General features: G+C 39.4%; 1 protein-coding gene across 3 annotated transcripts in view; it reads left to right on the top strand.

The window, feature by feature from the left end:
• Positions 1 to 21,509, top strand: part of LRP6 (LDL receptor related protein 6) — a 131,078-nt gene that overhangs the window by 31,754 nt on the left and 77,815 nt on the right. For all 3 annotated transcript variants that reach the window (XM_085233457.1, XM_085233452.1, XM_085233467.1), the window contains exon 3: positions 20,604 to 20,801. In XM_085233457.1, the coding sequence (XP_085089583.1) occupies positions 20,604 to 20,801 (198 nt within the window). The remainder of the gene's footprint in view (positions 1 to 20,603; positions 20,802 to 21,509) is intronic.

Raw genomic sequence — 21,509 nt, 5'->3', positions numbered from 1 at the left:
AAAACAATAGTTTCAACACAGTTGCCGCCACTAGCTATGCATTTCCACCAGTGATGAGCAAGAGCCTCCATGCTGTGCTTGATTTAAAAAACTAAAATTAAAATTAAAAAAAAATCTGCACCAGTGGAGGCAACTGCCTCTTCCTGCTAACACTGCCTCACTGTGCTAACACCTACTGTTTGCTCTCTGTAAATGTTCAGCAAGTGTTGAATAACAATGGGAGCCATTTTTTCCTCATGGAGGAATTCAGTGATACACCTTTGCTTCGTACACTCTTCCATGTCAGACGCCATTTTGTCAGGCTGCCCATCTGCTGTCATCTGTCACATGGCAACAAAATGTAACAGAACATAGGTGGGGAAGGTTCAACATCTACTGCCATACTATCAGCATCTGCCTCTGACTTTGGCCAACATAATAAAATGGGAGGCATTACTTTTGGAGCAGACGTTGTATGTACACGCTATAGGAGACAGACATAGCAGCTGAAAAGAGATGGGATCTCTTCACTTTGACTAAGCTGTCAAGTGTTTTGTAATGTCTTCTCACTGGTGTTTTCTCTCTAGTTTTTGAAAATGTTAAGGCAGTTGGGAAGGTCTGTGTCATCACCACTATAGGTCTGATTTTCATGGTAGTAAGTCTAGTCATCACTGTGCAATACAAAGATATTTTTTTATTACTTGTCAAAAGCAACGTCACTAAATTGCAGTTAGCAACCTTCTAATTCACCTTTTAATTTGCTCAACTGTTGTCTGAAAACTAACTAACTTTGTGAAAGTCACATTATCTTAAATATATAAGCAGATGCAAAGAAGGAAGTAAACACAGTTTCTTAACAGATGCTTGCTACCACTTCTTGCTTGGTTGTCTTCCAGCATAGGATGTATTTTTTTTTCCTTCTAAAGGTGAGATTGGGATAACAGAGAACAAGTACTGCCAAAATAAGTAATTCATGTATGGGTCTCTTCATAAGAACAGAATTGTGTGTGTTGGGAGGGACCTTTGAAGGTCATCTAGTCCAGCTCCCCAGCAGTAAGAAAGAAAATTACAGCTAGATCAGGTTGCTCAGAGCCTTGTCTAACCTGACCTTGAATGTCTTCAGGAATGGATGGACCATTCACCGTCTCTGTGGGCAACCTGTTCCAGTGCTTCACTACCCAAAAAACAAAATACAAACAAAAAAACAAATTTTTTTCTGATATCTAAATCTCTCCTGTTTTAGTTTGAAACCAACTCTTGTCCTATCACAACAGACCCTGTGAAAGAGTACATTGGATCATTTTTGTGCTCCTCCCTTGGACACACTCCAACAGGTCCATGTCTCACATGAACTGAGTGCTTCACGTCTAGATGTAGTACTCCAGGTGAGGTCTCACCGGCACAGAGTAGAGGGGCAGGGTCATCTTCCTCGACCTACTGACCACATTTCTTTTGATGCAGTCTAGAAAACAGTTGGTTTTTCTGGGCTGCAAGGGCATGTTGCTGGCTCAAGTCCAGCTTCTCCTCCACTTGTATCTCCAAGTCCTTTTCAACTGTGCTCAATCCCTTCATCCCCCAGCTTGTATTGATAGCAGAGATTGCCTTGACCCAGGTGCAAGATCTTGAACTTGGGTTTGTTTAACCTCATGAGATTCACTTAAGTCCTTTGTATAAGCCTATCTAGGTTCTCTGAATGGCATTCCATCCCTTGGACATATAAATCTTACTACGCAGCTTGGTGTCATCTGCAAACATGCTGAGGGTGCATTTGATCCCGCTGTCAATGTCATCAATGAAGATATTAAAGAAAACTGGCCACAGTATTGATACCTGAGTGTTGCCACTCATCACTGATCCTCATCTAGACACTGAGCCATTGACCACTGCTCTCTGTGTACAATCTTGCAACTAGTCCTCCATCAATCAATCAATCTACTCATCAGATGCATATATTTTAATTTAGAGAGAATTATTTTACAAGGGCCTGTGTCAAAGGCTTTATTGAAATCAAGCAGATGACATCAGTGGCCCATCAGAGAAGGTCACTAGGTTGGTCTGGCAGGACTTGCCCTTAGTGAAACGATGTTGATCATCTTGGATCACAACCCTGTCTTCCATGTGCCTTAGCACAGCTTCCAGTAGGATCTGTTCTGTGGCCTTCACCGGCACAAAGGTGAGGCTGATAGATCAGTAGTTCTCTAAATCATCCTTTCTACCCTTCTAAACAATGACTGTGGTGTTGCATTTTTTTCAATCACCAGGGACTTCACCTGACTGCTGTGACTTCTCAAATATTGGGAGTGGCTTGGCAACTACATCAGATGATTCTTTCAGAACTCTATTTCCACCACTCCAATCTCATAAGGACAACTGTTAACCAAATGTTTGACCTGCTTAATGGTGTGCAATGTAGGTGCTGTTTTGGTGGGACTGTGTAATTAGTGACAGGTGACACTGCAAACTAGTACTTGCTTTCTTTGATAAGTTTGGCTTAAATATGTACAGTTAAAATGCTAAAAAAAAAAAAAAAAAAATACCCAATCCTGGCTCAGGTTAATGTTTCCCGGGTGGGATTTAACCAAAAAAACAGTGAGTCATTCCCTTCGGTGGTAGTACAAGAGCTAATATTTCTTCATATAAGCAGCTTTAGCAAGAGTTCTGTTAACTGTCTCACCTTACACATATTTTATACCCCAGATGTTCTATGCCTCTAGATAACCCTGCTGATGTGATTAGAAGTTGAAAATGTGTTACAGGTGTGGGTCACTAGTGGTGGGTGGTATTTTCACTCTGGACATTGGGCCGCCTGTATGGATGTTATGGAAAATGATTGCTGTAGAATTAAGCCGTGCCCTTAACTAGCTCCTCTGAGTTTACAGGTTTGTATGTCTGGGCTTTGCATAGCTGAGGATGGCAATGCTCAGTGCTCTGTAAGAGGGTTTTTTTCACTAAGCATATGAGTTTGGGTTATGTTATTCTAGCAATGACTGCACAGAGACATTTGAAGGACCTGGGATCTGACAATAGTCTAGCAAAAAGTACCAACAGCACTTGTAGCTAATGTGTCCAGCATGTTTGTGTAAATATTGTGGGAACGCAAAAATATGTCCTAATCTGATGTTTGCAATTTGTTGCCTGATTTCAATCGAGACCTCCAGCTTCTCCTCCCAGTGGGTCAGATTGGATAGGGCCCTGGGCAACCGGGTGTAGTGGGTGGCAACCCTGATCAATGAGCTTTAAGATCCCTTCTAACCTAAGCCATTTTATGATTCTATGATCTCAGTAGCAGTTAGGTAGATTCCTGTTCTCTAACAATATCCACATGGGACAGACTCACTCTGCATGCCTTAGTGTCTCTGTTTTAGTCAGACTTCAAGGAGTCCAGTCATGGTATGCTTATGATTAGAAGACAAAATATTGTTAATTCCAGGATTGGCAGAAAAACTTGATAGTTAGTGGTTTGTATGTTTGTTTTTCCAGAGGCTTTGCCCATTGCTGAACTTTAGAGTGGCTGTGTCTTTTCCTAGAAATAAGGCAAATGGAGATGATCCTGGTAGGTGCCAGTTCATCTCAGGGCATTGTGATAGGAAAAGCAGCTCTAAAATCTCTGATACGATTTTCCATGTAACAGATAGTCAGTTTGTGTAAACTTTATTGAAATGAACTTCAAAAAATCTTCCTTGCTCCTCAGTCTGAGATAAACAGGTTTCTGCTTTGAAAGCACTTTCGTAATTCTGTAGGAGCTATCTGCAGACCAGAGAGATGACTTCCCTGCTAAAATAGCAGGAGTTGATACCTTCACTCATCGCCAGCTCTAACTACTTTACTGACATCAGTTTGCACTGGTGAATTCTTTACTTCTATAAAGAATAATAAAAAACCACATAGTAACCTCTCTTGTTAAGAGATGAGTCTTTGCCAAACTGAGCAAGCTCGTTTCTTTCACTGTTATCTCAGACCACAAAGGAGAAAGAGTGAGTTTATGCCTTTCTGTTTGAAAGTTAGCCAGAAAAAGATCTTTGAGGGGTGATATTTACACGGCTGCCTTGGGTGCCCTACCTGCTGAGTTAAGTTAGCCAGCTCAGCTCTGCGCAGGCACTGCAGAAAGGTTGCTTTTTTCCTCCTCACTCAAGGAGCCGAGCCGGCTGGCTCACCCTGCTGAATTGGGTTCTAAAGCTGATTTGATTAATGCCACTCCCCCCTGAGGACATGGATTGTTTAATAATAATGCATTCTAGTGCCAACCCTGGTGAGTGTTATTGCTTTTATCAACAATAAAAGGAAAGGAGGCAAAAGTATGCATTCTTCTTTTGAAAAATGACTGCAATTTAACAATTGAGTTTAAAAACAAAAAAGCTCCTAAATAAATCTTGCACTGTAAGTATGAGTTTATTGGATAGTTTGTTAATATGGTGTAAAAGGCTAAGCAAAAAAAGTTGTCTCACTGTCCTATTCAAGAAACTAGAGCTTCAATAGTAATTCCAGCAATGGAGGCTTCCTAATAACATTGACCTTGAGTCAGTAACACAAGGCTGACTTGCATATATTTTAGACTCTTACAGTCATTAAAGCACTGCTCCTGATAAAACTCTGATGAAGGCAAGAGTCTTTGTATTTCATCTCCATTAAAATAATTATTTTATCTCTGGAGCAAAGTGAAGCATAATATTCTTTTTTCCCTTTTAATAGGAGGCCTTATAGCATTAATTTCCAAACCAAATTCAGAAAGTCTTCTTTTAGACATTGCAGCCTGATGCAGGGGAGCACAGGAAGGCTCTGTTCAGAGATTTTTTTGTACTGAGTCTTAATGCAGTAGTACAGCCATCAGTACATCCAGCTCTTTTGTGTTACTTGGAACTTCAGCTTCTTTGCTTCCCTGAGTATAGAGAATAGTATGCAGTATTTGTGACATGTGCCTTAAGCTCCTATCCTTGAAAATTACTGTTACAGTGACTTAATTACAGAATGAATTCTTGCTTGCTTGTAAAAGCCCTTTCTCACATGGTTACATCAGCACGTTTAGTTGATACTGAAGATGTTGAACAACCGGAAGTAGAAAAAAATATCTCAAGAGCCCCCTTTATTCTGATTTATGAGCTTTGAGTGGGGAATGATAGTATTACTAATGTAGGGAGTTGCTCAGAAGAAGCTTCAGCATCTGAGGCTAGCCCTGACTAAGTGAATTTTCTTTCTGTACGCTGTGAAAAATCTGCAGTGCCTGTTTTCTTGGATTGTTAATTAGACAAGTTAAGGTAAATTCTCTACTCCAGTAACAGAATGCATCCTTCTGGTGAAGCTGTTCCTTCTGTGCAACTGGCCTGATTCTATCAAACTGTCAATGTCACATGCCATTGAATCACAGTCTTCCCTTACCGTGTGTATCAGTGTGCAAAACCGAAGCTATTCTGACAGCTTCCCAGGGCAGTTGACAAAAAAACAAGAGCAAGGTTAGGAAGAGTTAAAGCTTCTCTGAATAAATTCACTATCTGTATTTCTTATACACTTGGGGGGAAGTCTTACCATTGCCATGACTTCTGTGTATTATTAGTATAGCTCTATCCTTTAATTCCTTCATATAGTTCATTTCCAAATGTATTTTTGTCCGCAATATTAATCCCAAACTTTTTTTTTTGTCATTTACATAACTTTTACAGTTTACATAACGTTTACAATTAAATTCAGTTCAGAGAAAAGTAGTTAAACAGTAATTGTCAATAAAACAGATAAAAGCCTTTAGTAAAACTGGATAACAAGCATGAAGGGATTACTGTTCACGACTTATAACAAAAGAAAGCATTGTTATCTGAAGCAGACCATGGAATGGACAGGCTAAATGGGACCTGGTATGAAAGGAGTAATTTAAATATTGAGGGAAAAAAAAATTTTTGTAGGTGATTATATTCAGATAGTTTCCAAACATTATATTGCATTTGAGGTTTGAGTGCATCCCTGATAAATTCAACTCTTGGAGGAAAGAATGTATATATTTATGCATACATGAGCTCTAATTTAACTTTCTCAGATTTTGAGTCCATTCTCGTAAGCGCTGGTTTGTGCAAAACTTTGAGGGTTTGTGCTGTACGAGCACGTTACTGCATTTCCATGGAAAATCTAACTTAAAGGAAAGCCCAGAATCTAGATGAATGAATTAATTGCACTTTGCCTTGGGACAGAAAACACAGAACGAAAACTGTAAATTATGCATGGCTTGGACATAAGTCTCAAGCTGTCAGTAATTGTGTTCAGTGCTGCCATTATTAATGAAGCTATCTTTCTGCCCTAATCTTTTTCACCTTTAAGATTATAATTGTGACTCGTAGAAGAGTTTTGGAGAAGAAATGCTTTGTCTTTTGCAAAAAAAAAAAAAAAAAAAAAAAGAAAAAAAAGAAGAAAAAAAAGATGACTGCACTATCCTGCTTCAGGATTCACAGTTGCTTAGTGAACTTGGTTTTGGTGTGATGGAGAGCAGATGCAGTGTAGATTCAATCCAAAAAAACGTAAACAGAAGTTACAGTTAAATAACAGTCAAGATGAGTAGTGTTATACAAAGAACTAAAACCTCTGCTTTTATGTGTAACAGAGATACAGAGTTTCAGTGTGATCAATAAGAGAACTCTAATAGAGCACGAGAAATTTGACAGAAAAACGTATCTTTACGATCTGCCCACTAGATCAATTCCTACAGCAGCAACAAATCTAAAGCCCCTAGGTTGCATATCAGTAGTCAGAAAGAACAGAGCAGTGTGGCAGTTGAAAATACCAGCGTCTCTTGTGCATTGCATTCCCACCTCTGGAAATTCAGTCGTGCACTAGAGAACAGAAGATCTCATCTAGTGGTAAGACCACATTCTGACCTGAGTTTACATATTAGGGAATAATTTTAAATGCTTTTTTATGTTGTGAATTTGATTAGTAATTCTAAATCAGTAATTAAAGTTGGCGTTGCTTCTGCTTAGCTATAGCTTATTCTTGAAGTGTAGTAGTGCTGGGGGCTATGCCAAGGATACTTTACCCATGGATACTTTACCTTCTTCAATTTGCTACCAAGTCCGTGGATTCATGCTCATTGTTCTTGACTTGGTTCAGATAAAAATTCCTTTATATCTGCATTCCCAGCTGTTAACATCTGTTCTGCATACTGGGATTCAAAATTTCTGTCAGAGTTTGAGTGGCATATTTTATAATTCAGAACAGAGCATGCATCCCACTTACCCAGTTTAGGTTTTCGCTTACAAATTCTGTTACCTTGTCCGTGTATTGGTGAGGTGAGCTCAAAAGGCACTTGAGTAATGGCACAGAGGACTTGCTGTAACAAAATAAAATGAGACTTATAGGTAAGAGAGCATCACAATGCCAGGAAGTTTACAAGATGAAAGCTGTGAGCAGCTTCAAGATGCAAGAGTGGTGCAGTTCCCAGCTGTGTATCAGCACATGCATCACTTGCTCTTTTGTGGCATTGTACATTGCAGCTTTTAAAGCATTCCAGACCTGAATGTCTCAGTTTTCTCTGTTCACACATTTTAAATTATTCCTTGAAATGTTTATTTTCAACTTAGCTAAATATATTTGATTTTTGTTGAATGAAGCAGTAAGGCGGTCCCTGGAACAAAATCAAAACTTAAAAAATCTGTCTGCAATACTGATAAGTATATCTATATGCAAAACTGTTTCTTCATGTATTGTTCTGGTTTAGATGCCGTTTCCCCTCCCTACTGATAATGTATTTTCACCAACGTGCTGTTTTGAAGAACAAATTATGATGTGTATATACGATGCTTAGTAAAATGAATTTCCCATTACTGTGCTGAGTATCCACAAAAACACTGCAAATAAAGATTTATAAGGTGCTTTTTTATTTTATTTTTTCAAACAGGTTGCATCTTGGTGGACTTTATCATTTTTCCTTTATCTTACTTTCTTTGCTTTTTTCTTTTTTTTTTTTTTTTTCTTTCTCTCTTAGCTTTAGAAGCCTTAAAGTATAGGGTCAGAAAGGAGTGATATAGGGAAGTATTTCCTCTAAAACTTTCCTCCTCCCCTTTTGCAACCTGTTCAAAGAGGGGTACTGCTTGAGCTGCTTTTGTGTTACTGGATTCCTGTCAGCAGAATTCCCGCTGATTCAGGACGCCTTCCACACCCCTGTATGCTGGCTTTAGCTATCCTCAACTGTTATGTTCCCAGCTCTTTCTGTCTATGTCCTATTTCCATAGAATTTATCAAAAGAAGCACAGCAAATATTACATTAGATTAAATCATGTGTTTAAAGATGCCATTTTGTATTCATATATCAGAAAACTGGGGTGCATATTTTAGTTGGATAAGAAAGACTCCAAACTTTCCAATATTTCATAATTATATGCTAGAAGGATTTTATATGTAACTGAGCTTTCTAAAAAACTGGACTCTTAAGTTCACAATATATTTAAATATAGAAAATATGTCTATTTGTTTTTGAGGTTTTTCTTTGCTTGTTTTACATATATTAGCATATAATTTCCTTTGTACGCAGTTAGTGTTGTATCTACCATGACATCTGTTTTTGCAAGTTAAATGTGAAGAATGATTTTATTGCTTTAAAAAAACAATCCTGAAGCATTCATATGATGTATTTCCATAAAACCACTCCAATAAATAGCAGAAAATAAAATTCCAGTAATATTTTCACAGAAACATAGGGGTTGGCAAGGACCTCTGGAGATCTTCTCGTCCTCTTGCTAAAGCAGATTCCTAGAGTAGATTGCACCGGAAAAAGTGTCCAGATGGGTTTTGAATATCTCCAGAGAAGGAGACTCCACAACTTCTCTGGGCGGCCTGTTCCAAGGCTCTGTTACCCTCGAAGTATAGAATTTTTTTTATCATGTTCATATGAAACTTCCTGCGCTTCAGTTTGTGCTGTTTGTCCCGTTGCTAGGCATCACTGAAGAGAGCCTGGCTCCATCTACTTGACACCCTCCCGTCAAATATTTATAAGAATTAATATAATCCCCTCTTAGCCTTCTCTTTTCCAGGCTGAACAGTCCCAGGTCTCTCAGTCTTTTTTCCTGAGGGAGATGCTTCAGGCCCCTATTTATCTTTGTAGGCCTCTGTTGGACTCTCTCCAGTAATTCCCTATCTTTCTTGAACAGAGGAGCCCAGAACTGAGCACAGTACTCCTGGCTTCACCAGGGCAGAGTAGAGGGGGAGAAGAACCTCCTTGACCTGTTGGCCATGTTCTTTTTAATGCACTCTAGGGTACCATTGGCATTTTTGGCCACGAGGGCACACTGCTGGTTCATGGTCAACCTGTTGTCTGCCAGGACCCCCAGGTCTTTCTTGGCAGAGGTGCTTTCCAGCAGGTCAGCTTAGTTGCTTAGCAGGTGTTTTTTTTTCCCAATATGTTAATGAAGGGCTGTTTCATCTGAGTGTAAAGCTTTTAGCTTATATTCTGATCACGTGTAGTATGGCTTTCTAAATGTTCACTGAAACGTTCTTCCTCAACAACTGCAAAGCTCACCTAGTCTTGATTCCAGAATTAGGGCTCAGTGTATACCTCTGTTGTAATGTGTCCTGTCTCATTATGCACTAATTACACTGATTCCTTTTGTTTCTATTCTTTTTATCTTCCATAGAATGATCTCTTCTTTTTTTTTTTTTTTTGTTTATTTGTTCATAAGCATCTTGCAGCTTTTGATGGGTTAAAAATAAGACCTTATTTTTGGTAATTTTGTAGTATGAAAAGACTAATTGCTTCATGTTGCTTTCTCACAGAAGAGTAAGTGATTCAGTGAGTCTAGTGGATGATCAAAGTACAGAAGGAAAAAAACATTCAAGGCAAACAAGGGCATTTCAGATAAGTTGAAATGAGTGGTTTGCCTGCATATTGCTAACAGAGGGCATCAAGTTGGTTTCTTTATCAACAAGCTGATAAACAAATCGCAAGGACAGGCACTGCACTGAAAATCTATTGAGCCCCTAAATGTAATTCCCAATTCACTAAAAAAAAAACAAAAACAAAAACCTAGGAATGATGGTTGCATATAAGTAAGCCTGATTTCCTTTCTGAACAATATGTTGGAAACTATGGGAAGAGAATCAGCAGCCTGCTAGAAACGTGATATCAAAAGTTCAAGGCAGCTTGATTTGTTAATGCGTTAAATCATGGTGTGCCTTGGGTTGAAAGAGACCACAAGGATCATCTAGTTCTAATCACCTTACCATGGGAAGGGTAGCCAAACACTAGCTCAGGCACTACATCAGGTTGCTCTGGACTCCATCTAGCCTGGCCTTGAACACCTCCAAAGACGCGGTATTCACATCCTCTCTGAGCAGCCTCAGAGAGAGAGGTTCCAGCACCTCACCACCCTCTCTTTGACACTTTCCCTGACATCTTAGCTAAATCTCCCTTCTTTTAGTTTAAAACAATTCCTTCTTGTCCTATCACTGTCTGCCAGTGTAAAACTGTTTTCCCTCCTGCTTATAAGATCCCCTTAAATATTAGAAGGCCATAATGAGTTCTTCTCAGAGCCTTCTCTTTTCCAGCACAGCTCCCTCAGCCTGTCTTCATAGGAGAGGTGCTCCAGTCCTCTTATCATCCTTGCTGCTCTCTCAGGACCCACTTCCAGCAGCTCCACATCCTCCTTGTTCTGAGTGTCCCAGATCTCGATGCAGTACTCCTGGTGGGGTCTCACAAAGGCAGAGTAGAGAGGGACAATCATCTCCCTCCCCCTGCTGGCCGCCACTCTTCTGATGTAGCTCAGGATACCACTGGCCTTCTGGGCTGCAAGGGCACACTACTGACTCATGTTGAGTTTTTCATCTACTAGAACACCTAAGTCCTTCTAGGCAGGAAATAATGCTACTGCATAGTGATGTACAGTGGTATGACTTTTTGCTGGAAGGAAACAGCAGAGAATGCAAAATGTCAGGGTTCTCGCTCTCGTGTACTAGGCAATACGGGTAAAGTTTACGACTTCCTGCTGTGGCATAGTAGATATGATCCTAGTGCTTCAATTTAAGATGCATACATAAGGAAAAACCACTGCTTCATCTGAACAACTTGCAACAAAAAAACTTTCTCTGCTTCCTATATTAAGCATGTGTAAAGGGGTGAGGAAAATTGTCCTTTTTTTTCTATTGAAATATAAGTAGCAACTTTGACTTAACTGCAAAGATTCTTCTACTTGTCAAAGCAGAGACTGAAAAATTAACAGTAGCAGCTGATTTGCACATGTTCAGTTTCAGCTCAAGGCTCTTTGAAATTAGTGAATTCTAAATATTCTGTGGTGCAAATATTTGTATGTTTAATACAAAACATTGTAAAAAAAAACATTTTTTATTGTGCAAAGTACTGAAAGTTTCTCTTGGAATGACTGTGAGGAATAATTCTAGCAGTTTCTTGCTGCTCTCCACCACTTATCATTTCTTATAGCTAAATATTGTTTTATACTTGCTTTCAGAGTTTTGTTCAATTCACAGGTGTGGGGATCTGTATCTTCTAATGGGATCTTGAAGAGCAGTTTAAAACCAGGTGTTCTGTGTTCACAATCTCCTCTTGGGCAATGCTCAGCTAGCTCTGAAGGCTGAGTGGAACAAATATCTGTGAGACTCGGTTTCCAGAGCTGCTCAACAGCGGTGTGAGGTCCTGCCCCTGCTTCTTTGCCAGTTTCTCTAGAGACTGTGATATGTTTTGTGTGTGCGTTGAAATTCTGTCAGGACTGCCAACTTGTTTGCTTTCCTCTGATATTTTCTTGAAAATTTGAAGAAGCAAGATATGTTGGAAGGCAAGTGTTTTCCTTTTGTCAATTTGTCCATCTCCTATTACATTAGGTTATGTTTCAATTTTCTGTTGGCTTACCTGCAGCTAAAAATCTGGCTGAACTTTGCAGGGTCTGGTGTATGATGTTTGGGCCAATTCCTGCACAAAGGGCTGACTGAGGCATTCCAGCCCACATCTGCTTTTCACTTCCATTTTGCAATCAGCTAGGGTCTAGTGGTGGCGTTAAATAGATAACAGAGAGAAGAAATTGTTTCTTTCTATATTTATTTGGCTAAAGCTGGGGCAGTTTTTTTTTTTTTGTTTTTTTTTTTAATGCTGCTGAGTTCTGACAGCTTTATTTCCTGCTCGCTCTGTAATAAATGAGCAAATGGCTTCTGTTCCATAAGCGTAGAAGGCACGCTGTTAGACCTTTTGTGTCTGGAGATAGAAGAGGTTAATTTACAAGTTCATGGAGAGAAAGACCTTTCCACCTACTCAAACAACTGAAATTCTGCCTTTCCGTGCATTCAGCAAAAACAGCTTCTTGTTTTCTGATGAACTTCCTAGGATGTGTCCAAAAGGACAATCTCATGCATGCAATTCTACAGTGTATAAGCACGTTTGACAGTTCAGTCAAATGTTACTTCCTACAGACTCTCAGAAATGTCTGGATGAAAATGAAAAACAATCTCCCCTCTGTGCTTTTCTTGTCACATTGCCCAGAATATTTCTCAAAGTAGAAACCTGAAAACAGCTAGCATTTTGGCTAAGAGATACTTCTGCATATTAAGTCCTTATTCCTGCATAGAAAATAAGAATATCGTGTAAGTTTGTGCTTCCATTTTGATTTCTGATAAATATCTTCCAGTATATTCTTTTTAGGACTTGAGAAAACAATCTCCAAAATCTCATTCTAATTTCATAATGTATTGTTGATAGTGAGTTAGAATCAAAGCATCAACTTCTGACAGCTTCATTGAAAGATTTCTTCTTTCCAAAATGGAAATGTTTGCTTTTATCCCTTATTTTAAAAAATAAATTAAAGAAAAGGAAAGGTCAAACAAAAATTTCTTTCTCCTACCAGATGAGATGTATGTAGGAAACTAAAGCCAGCTCCTATGAGGAAGTCCTCGTATTGCCATACTGATTACAGGTGGGTCTTTGACTGATGAGCGTACTGCCTGAGGTGCTAGGATAAATGCAGTCATTTGTGCAGAACTACTGTCACCAGGGTAGGCTAGTTCTTTTGAGGAACCAGCATAGAGTATACCAGGAACAGTATTTGCATGTCTCACAAAATACGTATTCCAGTAGACTTCTTTCTATTATATGGCTGATGCACACAGACATGGAATTTAGCACAGCGTTTTCCCCATTTGTTTGTTTAGTCTCTTAGGATTCCTGGGAGATCAGTTGTGAAGGCTGCAGTAGTTCATCATTGATTTCGGATGCTTCAAGAGGTCACACTGCTTTGTTGGCAGCCGTAGCAGAATGAGACATCTCTACTTCTGGTCATTGTGCTAAAGTCACTGAACAGACTCCTCTGTAGTTTTGGTGATCTGAGCACTAACAGTCTGGACTGTGAAAGGGATGGAGGAGCAGAGGTGGAAGTATGCCAGGCCTCCAGGCTTTACCAGCATGCAGGGAATGGAGGTGGGAATTAGGGGACGGAGGGGGCAGGGAATTAAAAAGCTGCAGCGTTTTAGCATTTCTGGGTTTTCTAGTAACTTGGTAGATACACTGATGTATTTGAGGAGAATGAAATATGAAAGATTTCATTGATTTTCAGTGAAATATGTTTTTGTTTTGTCCAGTAAATGAGCCAGCTCTGTGTAGCCAAAATGAGAAATTGCAGTTTTGATAGGAGCCTGTGGGCTCCTAAACCAGAAAATTTAAGGGAAAGAAATTCACTGTAGTAGGATGTTAATAGTTCATGCCTAATTCCTTGTATAGCTGCTCTAAACACATTCAAGAGTAGTGGCACAAAGGCAGTTGAAAACCTGTGTAGGATAAGTTAACTTGCACAGAAATTGTCCTTGAGTACAGAGAGAGAACGTAAGATATTACTGTAGAGCAACTCTGAAAATCATGTTCAGTTAGTGCCTGTACTTATTCATAGAGACAAACTTTTATGAAAAACTGCAGTTCTCAATTAGCTAAGAACATCTCTCTTGTGTTTATCTTGATCGTATCCTGAAGGAATATTTCTTCCTCCCTCATGAATAATTATCTCTGTATTTGGTTGACTGTGTACATTTTTTGTTTCCTTTGAAGGACTGAAAGTATTCCTTGAAGTTTTCAATCAGTTGAGAAACTTCATGCTAGAACCTTCTGGTGGCACTTGGAGTCCATTTGAAGACTCATTTTCTGCTTAGTTTGATACTTTAAGTCCTTCTGGATTGTGGTTCCATTCCTCCATAAATCTTCCTCAACAAGTTTCTATTGAGGACACATGGAATGATCGCTTGTTTGGGCTTTTTTTTCTTGAAGTCCTGAAGGACTACAGACATTTCTTCTTCTAAAGTCAAGAACTAATTTAGGTAGCCAAATGCATATACATGATACACCTTTTTAATGAACTATTTGTGTTTCTTATTTAATTTCACTTTTCCTCATCAAAAGAGTGGCAGTCCGGCTAGTGTGGAGCAGAGTGAATCGAGTGCCAAGCTCCGCAGGGAGTACTGCAGAGCTGATGAGCTCCAGGGGATGCTGTGCCCTTGAAACCTACTGAGGCTGGGTGGCTCTTTGGGTCCTTGTGGAGTTTAGAGGTTCTCAGGGACATAAACAAGCATAATTGGAAAGTTGAAGCATCCACTGTGAAGGGCTTAACCAAATAATTGGCTGTCCCAATTAGGCAGCTGTTCTTCCCACAGAATAATGTTCGTGAAGGTAAATGATTGCCTGCCCTGCAAGGTGTCCCAATTAACTGCCTTAAAATCAGCTAAGTGCTGTTTATGGTATCCCTGCTCAATGAGTGAAACAGCTGTTGGCCGGGGCTTTAATGATGCTCCTGGCAGGGGCCTGGCTTCATGCAAGATAGCGGAGCTGAAAGATTCCGTATCAGTGATGGGGAGCATCACAGATCAGAAGATTGCAAAGCCAATAGGTGCTGGACATGAATTTCTGTCCCAGTGTGAGTACTGTTGGAAATCACTGCTGAATTATAGTATTTAATCTCAGCGTTTGTACTCTGCAGGCTTTTTTTTCTGTGTATAGGAAATAATCTACCCTCAGTGCACCTAGACTTTGAGCTTTATTGGAAAAGAAACCCTGTTCTTTACCATATTTGTTCATCTCACAGAGTGGAATCAAGAAACGCTGTTTCCTTTCTTTGCCATGGCAAAACTTTATAATTTGGAGCAAATCACAACTAGCAAGTTACAGTGCATAGTGATTTCTGATGCTTTTGAAGAGGAAGTTTTTATAGCCTGTTTCTTTACTTACAGGAGATGCCAAAATTCAAAAAGAAATAAAAAAGCAACCAAAAAAAAAAACACCCATGAGTTTAAGGATGCATGGGAAAATGTTTGTAGGAGAAAGCTTCTCTTCTCATTGTTCTTAATATTTATATGTGGTATACCTGTGTTTTAGTTTCAGCTGAAGCAGGTTTTCTTCAGAATGTCTGGTATGGTGCTTTGTTTCTTCTCTAGAAGAAAAAAAATGTTAATACACTGATATTTATAGCTGCTGCTAAGCAGTGTTGTGCAGAGCCGAGGCTGTTCTCAGCAAAGGGCCCAGTGAGCTGGAAGGGAACAGAATTAGGACAGCTGACTTAAACTGGCCAAAGGGATATTCCATAGCGTAAGACATCATTTGAAAGAGTTTTGAAAGGGGTGGGAATTCATCGCTCTCTCTTCCAGTGCTTAAGGGGCTAGCTGGTTGATGGGTAATTGATTGTGCCCCACTTGTTATATACGTTCATATATATGTGTGTGTGTATATATGTATAGTCATAAATATTTTCCTTTTGTCTGTCTTTCTAAATAAGTTTTCTCTCAACCCACAAGTTGCACTTTTTTTTCTTTCCTTTTTTCTCTTCCCAATTCCACTGGGAAGGAGAGGAGTGAGCAAATGACTATGTGGTACTGAGCCACCTGCCTAATTACACGCAACAGTCATTTTGGCACCCAACATGGGGCAGAGAGCGTTGAGATAACAGCAGATCTGACCTGGAGATGTTAATACAGGGTTTTGTGGTAGTTTGATAATTGCTAGTCACTATGTTAATTGTTTCCCTATTTGTAGAGCTCTTTGAGAGACTTCTTCTGGAACTATATTGTGTAGCACCTTGCTTGCTGTTTATTTTCCCTGATGCATTGTTTGTCATCTCTGAGGGTTGGATTAAGTTTTTTTTTTTTTTTTTTTTTTTTTTTTTTTTTTTTGCTTGCTGTGTGGCCTTGGCTTATCTTATGATAAAATTGCCAGCTGAGAAATTACTGTTTTGTGTATATTCAGCATTGCAGTCATTGTTAGGCTCTGGATGGCATATTGTTGATTCTATTAATGATTACACTCTTTTCTTTGTCTTTCGAGGAGTCTGGCTATGGAGGAGATAGAGGAGGACACTTTCCAGCAGTTCATCAGCCTTTTTTTCACTCTCTTCTTTCACTAGAGCTCAAGAGCTAGTTACATTAGCTCTTGAGAGTTTTGAGTATCTGTGGGAAATTCAAGCTACCATGTTCCTATTGCTATTTGTTGTGAATGTGTTTTGTGACATTATATAAGAATGTCATCCAGATACCTGCCCTGAGGTGGATTAGTTCTGTGTTGTAGGGAGTGTGGGATTGTTTGGGCAGGTATCTAAAGTAGTGGGCACTCCCAGTGGTTTGGAACTTCACCTCTGAACAACTGAATCCTGACAAACTAGTAGAATATTTGGAAAAGATCTGCTGTTGCCTTGGCAATCCTAAAGAGGCACAAACCACTGCAGTGTACTGGATGTAGACTATGCCTACTGAGCTCTTTTCAACACTGTTCAGTATTCTCAAGGGGAAGAGAATACTTCTGGATCTGATAAAAACGTAACAGAATATCCTACTCCTATGATAGATGCTGTAGCAGCTCCAGTTCCTGCAACAGGTCCTGCAGTTGCACCAAACATTGTGACAGACCCTGCTGTCACTCCAGCCCTTGTGGTGAGTTCTGCAGTTGCTCCTGCTATGGGTCCTGTGGCTGTTCCAAGTATTGTGACAAGAAAAAGTTCCTCCCAAGGTAGGTACATCATACCCAGAGGTACAGTCCTGTGGCTTCTCCTGCCCACACAACGGGAGAGCCAGAGAACCAACCAGTGCCAATATCAGTTGCCTCTATAAGAAAGACCGAAAAGATCTAGAAAAGCCAGAACATGTAGCAAAAAGAGAAGCTCATAAATTGGGAGAAGACGATGAAGATGGAGCAGGGCCATCACAAAAGCAAGAGGAAGAGAAAGAAACCTTCCAACTCCTAAAATTCATTGAGCTGTGAGATTTGTGAAAAGATTATGGTGTTTGGCCAGGTGAGCACATTTCCATCTGGTTGCTTTGGTGCTGGGATGGTGGGACCAGTATCCTGGGCATAGTGGGCACTGAAGCCAAGTAATAGAGAACTCTTTCTAGGGAAAGTGGCATTGACAAAGCAATTGGAAAAGGGACACAGTCTTTCACCCTATAGCAGCAACTCTTATCAGACATGAGGGAAAGATTTCCCTGCACGAAAGATCTGATATTTAACCCAGGCAAATGGACCATCATGGAAAAAAGGTATCCAGTACTTGAGGGAACTAGCTGTGGTAGATCTGATATATGTAATTAACTTGGACGATAATACCAACTCTCAAGACCTGGATGATATGTATGCAACCTAAGTGGTAGAGAGTTGTATGGGAATGCACCATAATTATGTGCCAGCACCCTGGAAGGAATGAACTGGAAAGATAACAAAAAACCAGTGGTGGATGAAGTGGCTAGCATGCTTCAACAATATGAAGATAATCTGTCTTCCTCCCTATGGGTCTGTGTCTCAGCTATGGAGAAACTGGCTCAACAGATCAAAGAAAAATAAACTAGTTCAACTGCTCCTCCACCTGTACAAACCAGTATTTCATCCATTAGAAGTAAGCATTTCTCTGCTCAGGAGAGAGGATGTTGTGGATACACATCACTTATCATCCTGTAGTTTAACGTGCATGGTCATGGAGAGGATATGAGGAAGTGGAATGGAAAACCAACCTTGATTTTACAGGCATGGATATGTGAGTTGTAAGGGAAGACGATCACAAGAATGGGTTCTACCAAGAAAATAGTGGCTCCACTTTCAAGCAGGCAGTTTTCCAGACAGAGAAGATGGTCTGATCTTATTTCTGAGGTTGACAATGAGCCTTCTGGTTCTCATACATGAGAGATGAGTAATGGATATAATAACCAGAACTGGAGGGGCCCTGCCTCTAGCTGGGTGGAGAAAAGAGACAATTGGGTTTAGCAGACTATGTGAATTAGATGGCTTGATGCATCAGAATCACAAAAATATGAAGCTCTAGTGGACACCAGTGTACAGTGTACTCTAATGCCATCAAGTTATGAAGGGGCAAAACTCATTTGTATTTCTGAAGTGACAGGTGGTTCCCAAGAGTTAATTGTATTGGAGTCTAAAGTGAGACTAACCAGACTGTAGTGCACTGGAGATCATTCAGAGTGATAACTGATTATTTTAGCCCAAACCTGTTCATTGAATCCTTTTTGCTCCATAGCCACGTAAGCACTGTACTGCAAGCAAGAGATGATCTCTCCAGGAAGCTGCTGTTACTGAAAAAAGATGGTTTTCAAACTATAACTTGGATTACTTTGGCAGTGATGAAAAACCCAGTTTCCTGAGTGAAATACAGCCTTGATGCCGTCAGCTGGAGCATGATTGGTTCCAAAGGTTTTTAATCTAGACATTAGAACCTATGGGCTTTTAAGCAGGGTGGCGGTAAACAAAAAGATGATAGTAGAAAAAGCTATTGCAGAAATGGAGCAGAGGCAATCAGAGCTGAATGGAAGTGCTGCAGAATCTTAAAACAAATGCTATGTGCATGTGACCTCCTCTGACAAATGAAACGAGGCTGGTTTTATGAAGTCTGGGAAGACTACTTTGTGGCTAGACTTCCCTTACCTGTTTTTCTCTTCAGTAATTGTACTGTGCATGAGAGGTGAGAGAGAGACAGGGAAGAAGGCAAGGCTATGCAACAACTAATGAGCTTTCTGTTTCAGCCTGAAAAATCAGTCTAGCAGGGTGGCCAGGACCTTGGAACCTATTAACCTTGAAGAAGTATTAGGAAGTCTGGGACATTACAAGTTGGAGTAAAGAATCTTTTAAAAGAAGTTTAAAAATATTTCTTCCTTGTTGTCCCTTCTTCCTCACACGTGTTATTTGGAGAAGTGCTGTGTGACTTTTAAAACTTTTTTTGAGTGTAGTTTTTTTACTGCACAGCTTGACCAGGCGACTTGCTACTGTGCTACTATCTGAAGATCATTTGGTTTTTTTTCTTCTTCATGGCAGGAAAATGATTTCTCTGTAGCACTCATTCATGACTGTGGCAGTCTCAAATGTTCTCTCTCCGTGCCCTGTGTTTAAGACAAGTAGATTGCTCCATAAAGAATGACTCACTTGTATTAAATAGAACAATATTTGTTTTCATCAGCTGCATTTCTGTCCACAGATAGTCTGTTTGTTTTAATGCACAGCTGTAGACATGAATTAAGGGGAAAAAGATGACATGGAATTTCCTGACTTTTTTTTTTTAAATAAATCTTTGCCAAGAATAACTTCATCTGCAAATGTTTCTTAAATGTGTTGCACATTTGCTTTTCTTTAAAGGATGGGTGGCCAGGCCTCTTCACATGTGGGTACCATATAGTTGACATGTTGTTGTTGTGCGATGATCTGGGTTAGTTTAAAGCTTCAGATCTTTCCAAGTCTGGGTTGTTTTGACTGAGCCAGGTTAGGGAACACAGATACAGGCAGGTATGCCAGCAGATGACATAGGGTTAAGAAAAACAACTTAGGACAGTAGACTTTTGCCTGCCCAGCTGCAACAACATAACATAGCAAGCTTTACTGGCACACTTTGTCTAATCTGTTTATATTAGAAATTGTTTTTGTTTAGCGTTGCATTATGTTAACAACTCAGAAGTAAACCAATCTTCTACCTGCTGCAGAAAAAGGAATACTCTTCCTCCTCCATAGCGTACAGTCTTAATAATGTGGTTTCCCTTGCTTAAGTTCAGTCTTATACACAACTAGATAAATTCCCTTCCCTCATAAATTCCACAGTAATGACCCTTACTCAATCTTGAAAGATTTTATGGTGCTATGTCCATTCAGTGCATGAAAACTATGCTTCTAAATGTGTTGACTTAGCTGCCTTTCTGTGAATTTCTCTGGGGGAAATAAACGAATGTGAGTTGGTCTTCCATCAAATCCACTTAACTGTTTACATACATCTGCTATGATGTTGGCTATAAATCTTTCTTTGCCATGCCCCTTCCCCCCCCCCCCCCATTGCTCTGACTCTTATTAAAGAGATTATTTCATGATAGTCTGCAATATCAATCTTTTCTGTTTAATGTTTGTTATTGTCAAGAACTGTTGGATATTCCCAACTATCTTAGCTGACTTGAGGAAAGAAAGAGATGTTTGGAAGTATAATGTGACATAGTACTGTGGATTTGTCTTTTTTTCTCCTTCGTTTTCTAAAGTGATAGGGTTTTTTTGTATTCCCAGGTCATATGTACCTTATCAGTAAAAGAGAGCTCCAGAAACACTGGTATTGTAGAGTAGAGATAGTCTTCGCCTTAATGAAAATTGTATTAAATGTTCCAATAGAAGATTTATACATATGCTTTCTTTATTTTTTCTGTTTTTAAAATAATTATAGGTTCATGTATTGGACAGACTGGGGAGAAGTGCCAAAGATAGAACGTGCTGGGATGGATGGTTCGAGCCGCTCCATTATAGTCAACACGGACATTTATTGGCCAAATGGACTGACATTGGATTATGAAGAACAGAAACTTTATTGGGCAGATGCTAAACTGAATTTCATCCACAAATCAAATCTTGATGGAAGTCATCGGTAAGAAGTTTTTATTTGATCTATGTAATTCTGATTAAGCAATGTCTTTTAAGACGAGCACAACTTTATAAGCTCTGTTGCAAAGAATTGGCACGTTAATACTTGCTAAATTTTAAGCTAGCTTGTGCTATCAGATGCTTTTATCCTTTCCCAGACTCCCCTTTCCAAAACCATGATGTTGAACGTGTGCTCCTCTTTGAGGCATCTTGTAACTCACTAGGTCTCATCTCAGAACTAGTTCCAAAAAGGAATTAATGAGTGCTATTCTTAATTAGGTAAGACAAATTAGCATAAATTTCTGTTTTTCTTAAGTTTTCTGTTTGGTCTCCTTTCCCTTTGTTACTGTGGTATTCAGAAATGCAGAGAATAATAGGAAAAAATAGATCATTATATACAAACCTTTTAGTTTCTTTAATCCTAGGAGTTGGGAAATACATGGAAAACAATCTTTACAGAGACTATGCTAGAATGACTGGATTTTTTTTTTTCCTCTAATACTTCTGTAACTATGGTGTAATCCTTTCTGGTCCAGTCATAGCTACTTCTTAATTAAAAATTCAACTGATGCTTGATATATATACATTTATCCTTAGTTTGGAGTGTAACCCTCTTAATTACACAAGACCTATGTCAGTACTGTTCACATACACAAATGAGTCACAGTTAGTTTTTGCCCAGGTATCAGGGGACATGATATTTGAAATGATC

Source organism: Meleagris gallopavo, chromosome 1 (assembly GCF_905368555.1).
Source record: "Meleagris gallopavo chromosome 1, MGAL_WU_HG_1.1, whole genome shotgun sequence".
In the NCBI taxonomy this organism is placed as follows: Eukaryota; Metazoa; Chordata; class Aves; order Galliformes; family Phasianidae; genus Meleagris; species Meleagris gallopavo.
This window is presented reverse-complemented; position numbering and strand designations above follow the sequence as displayed.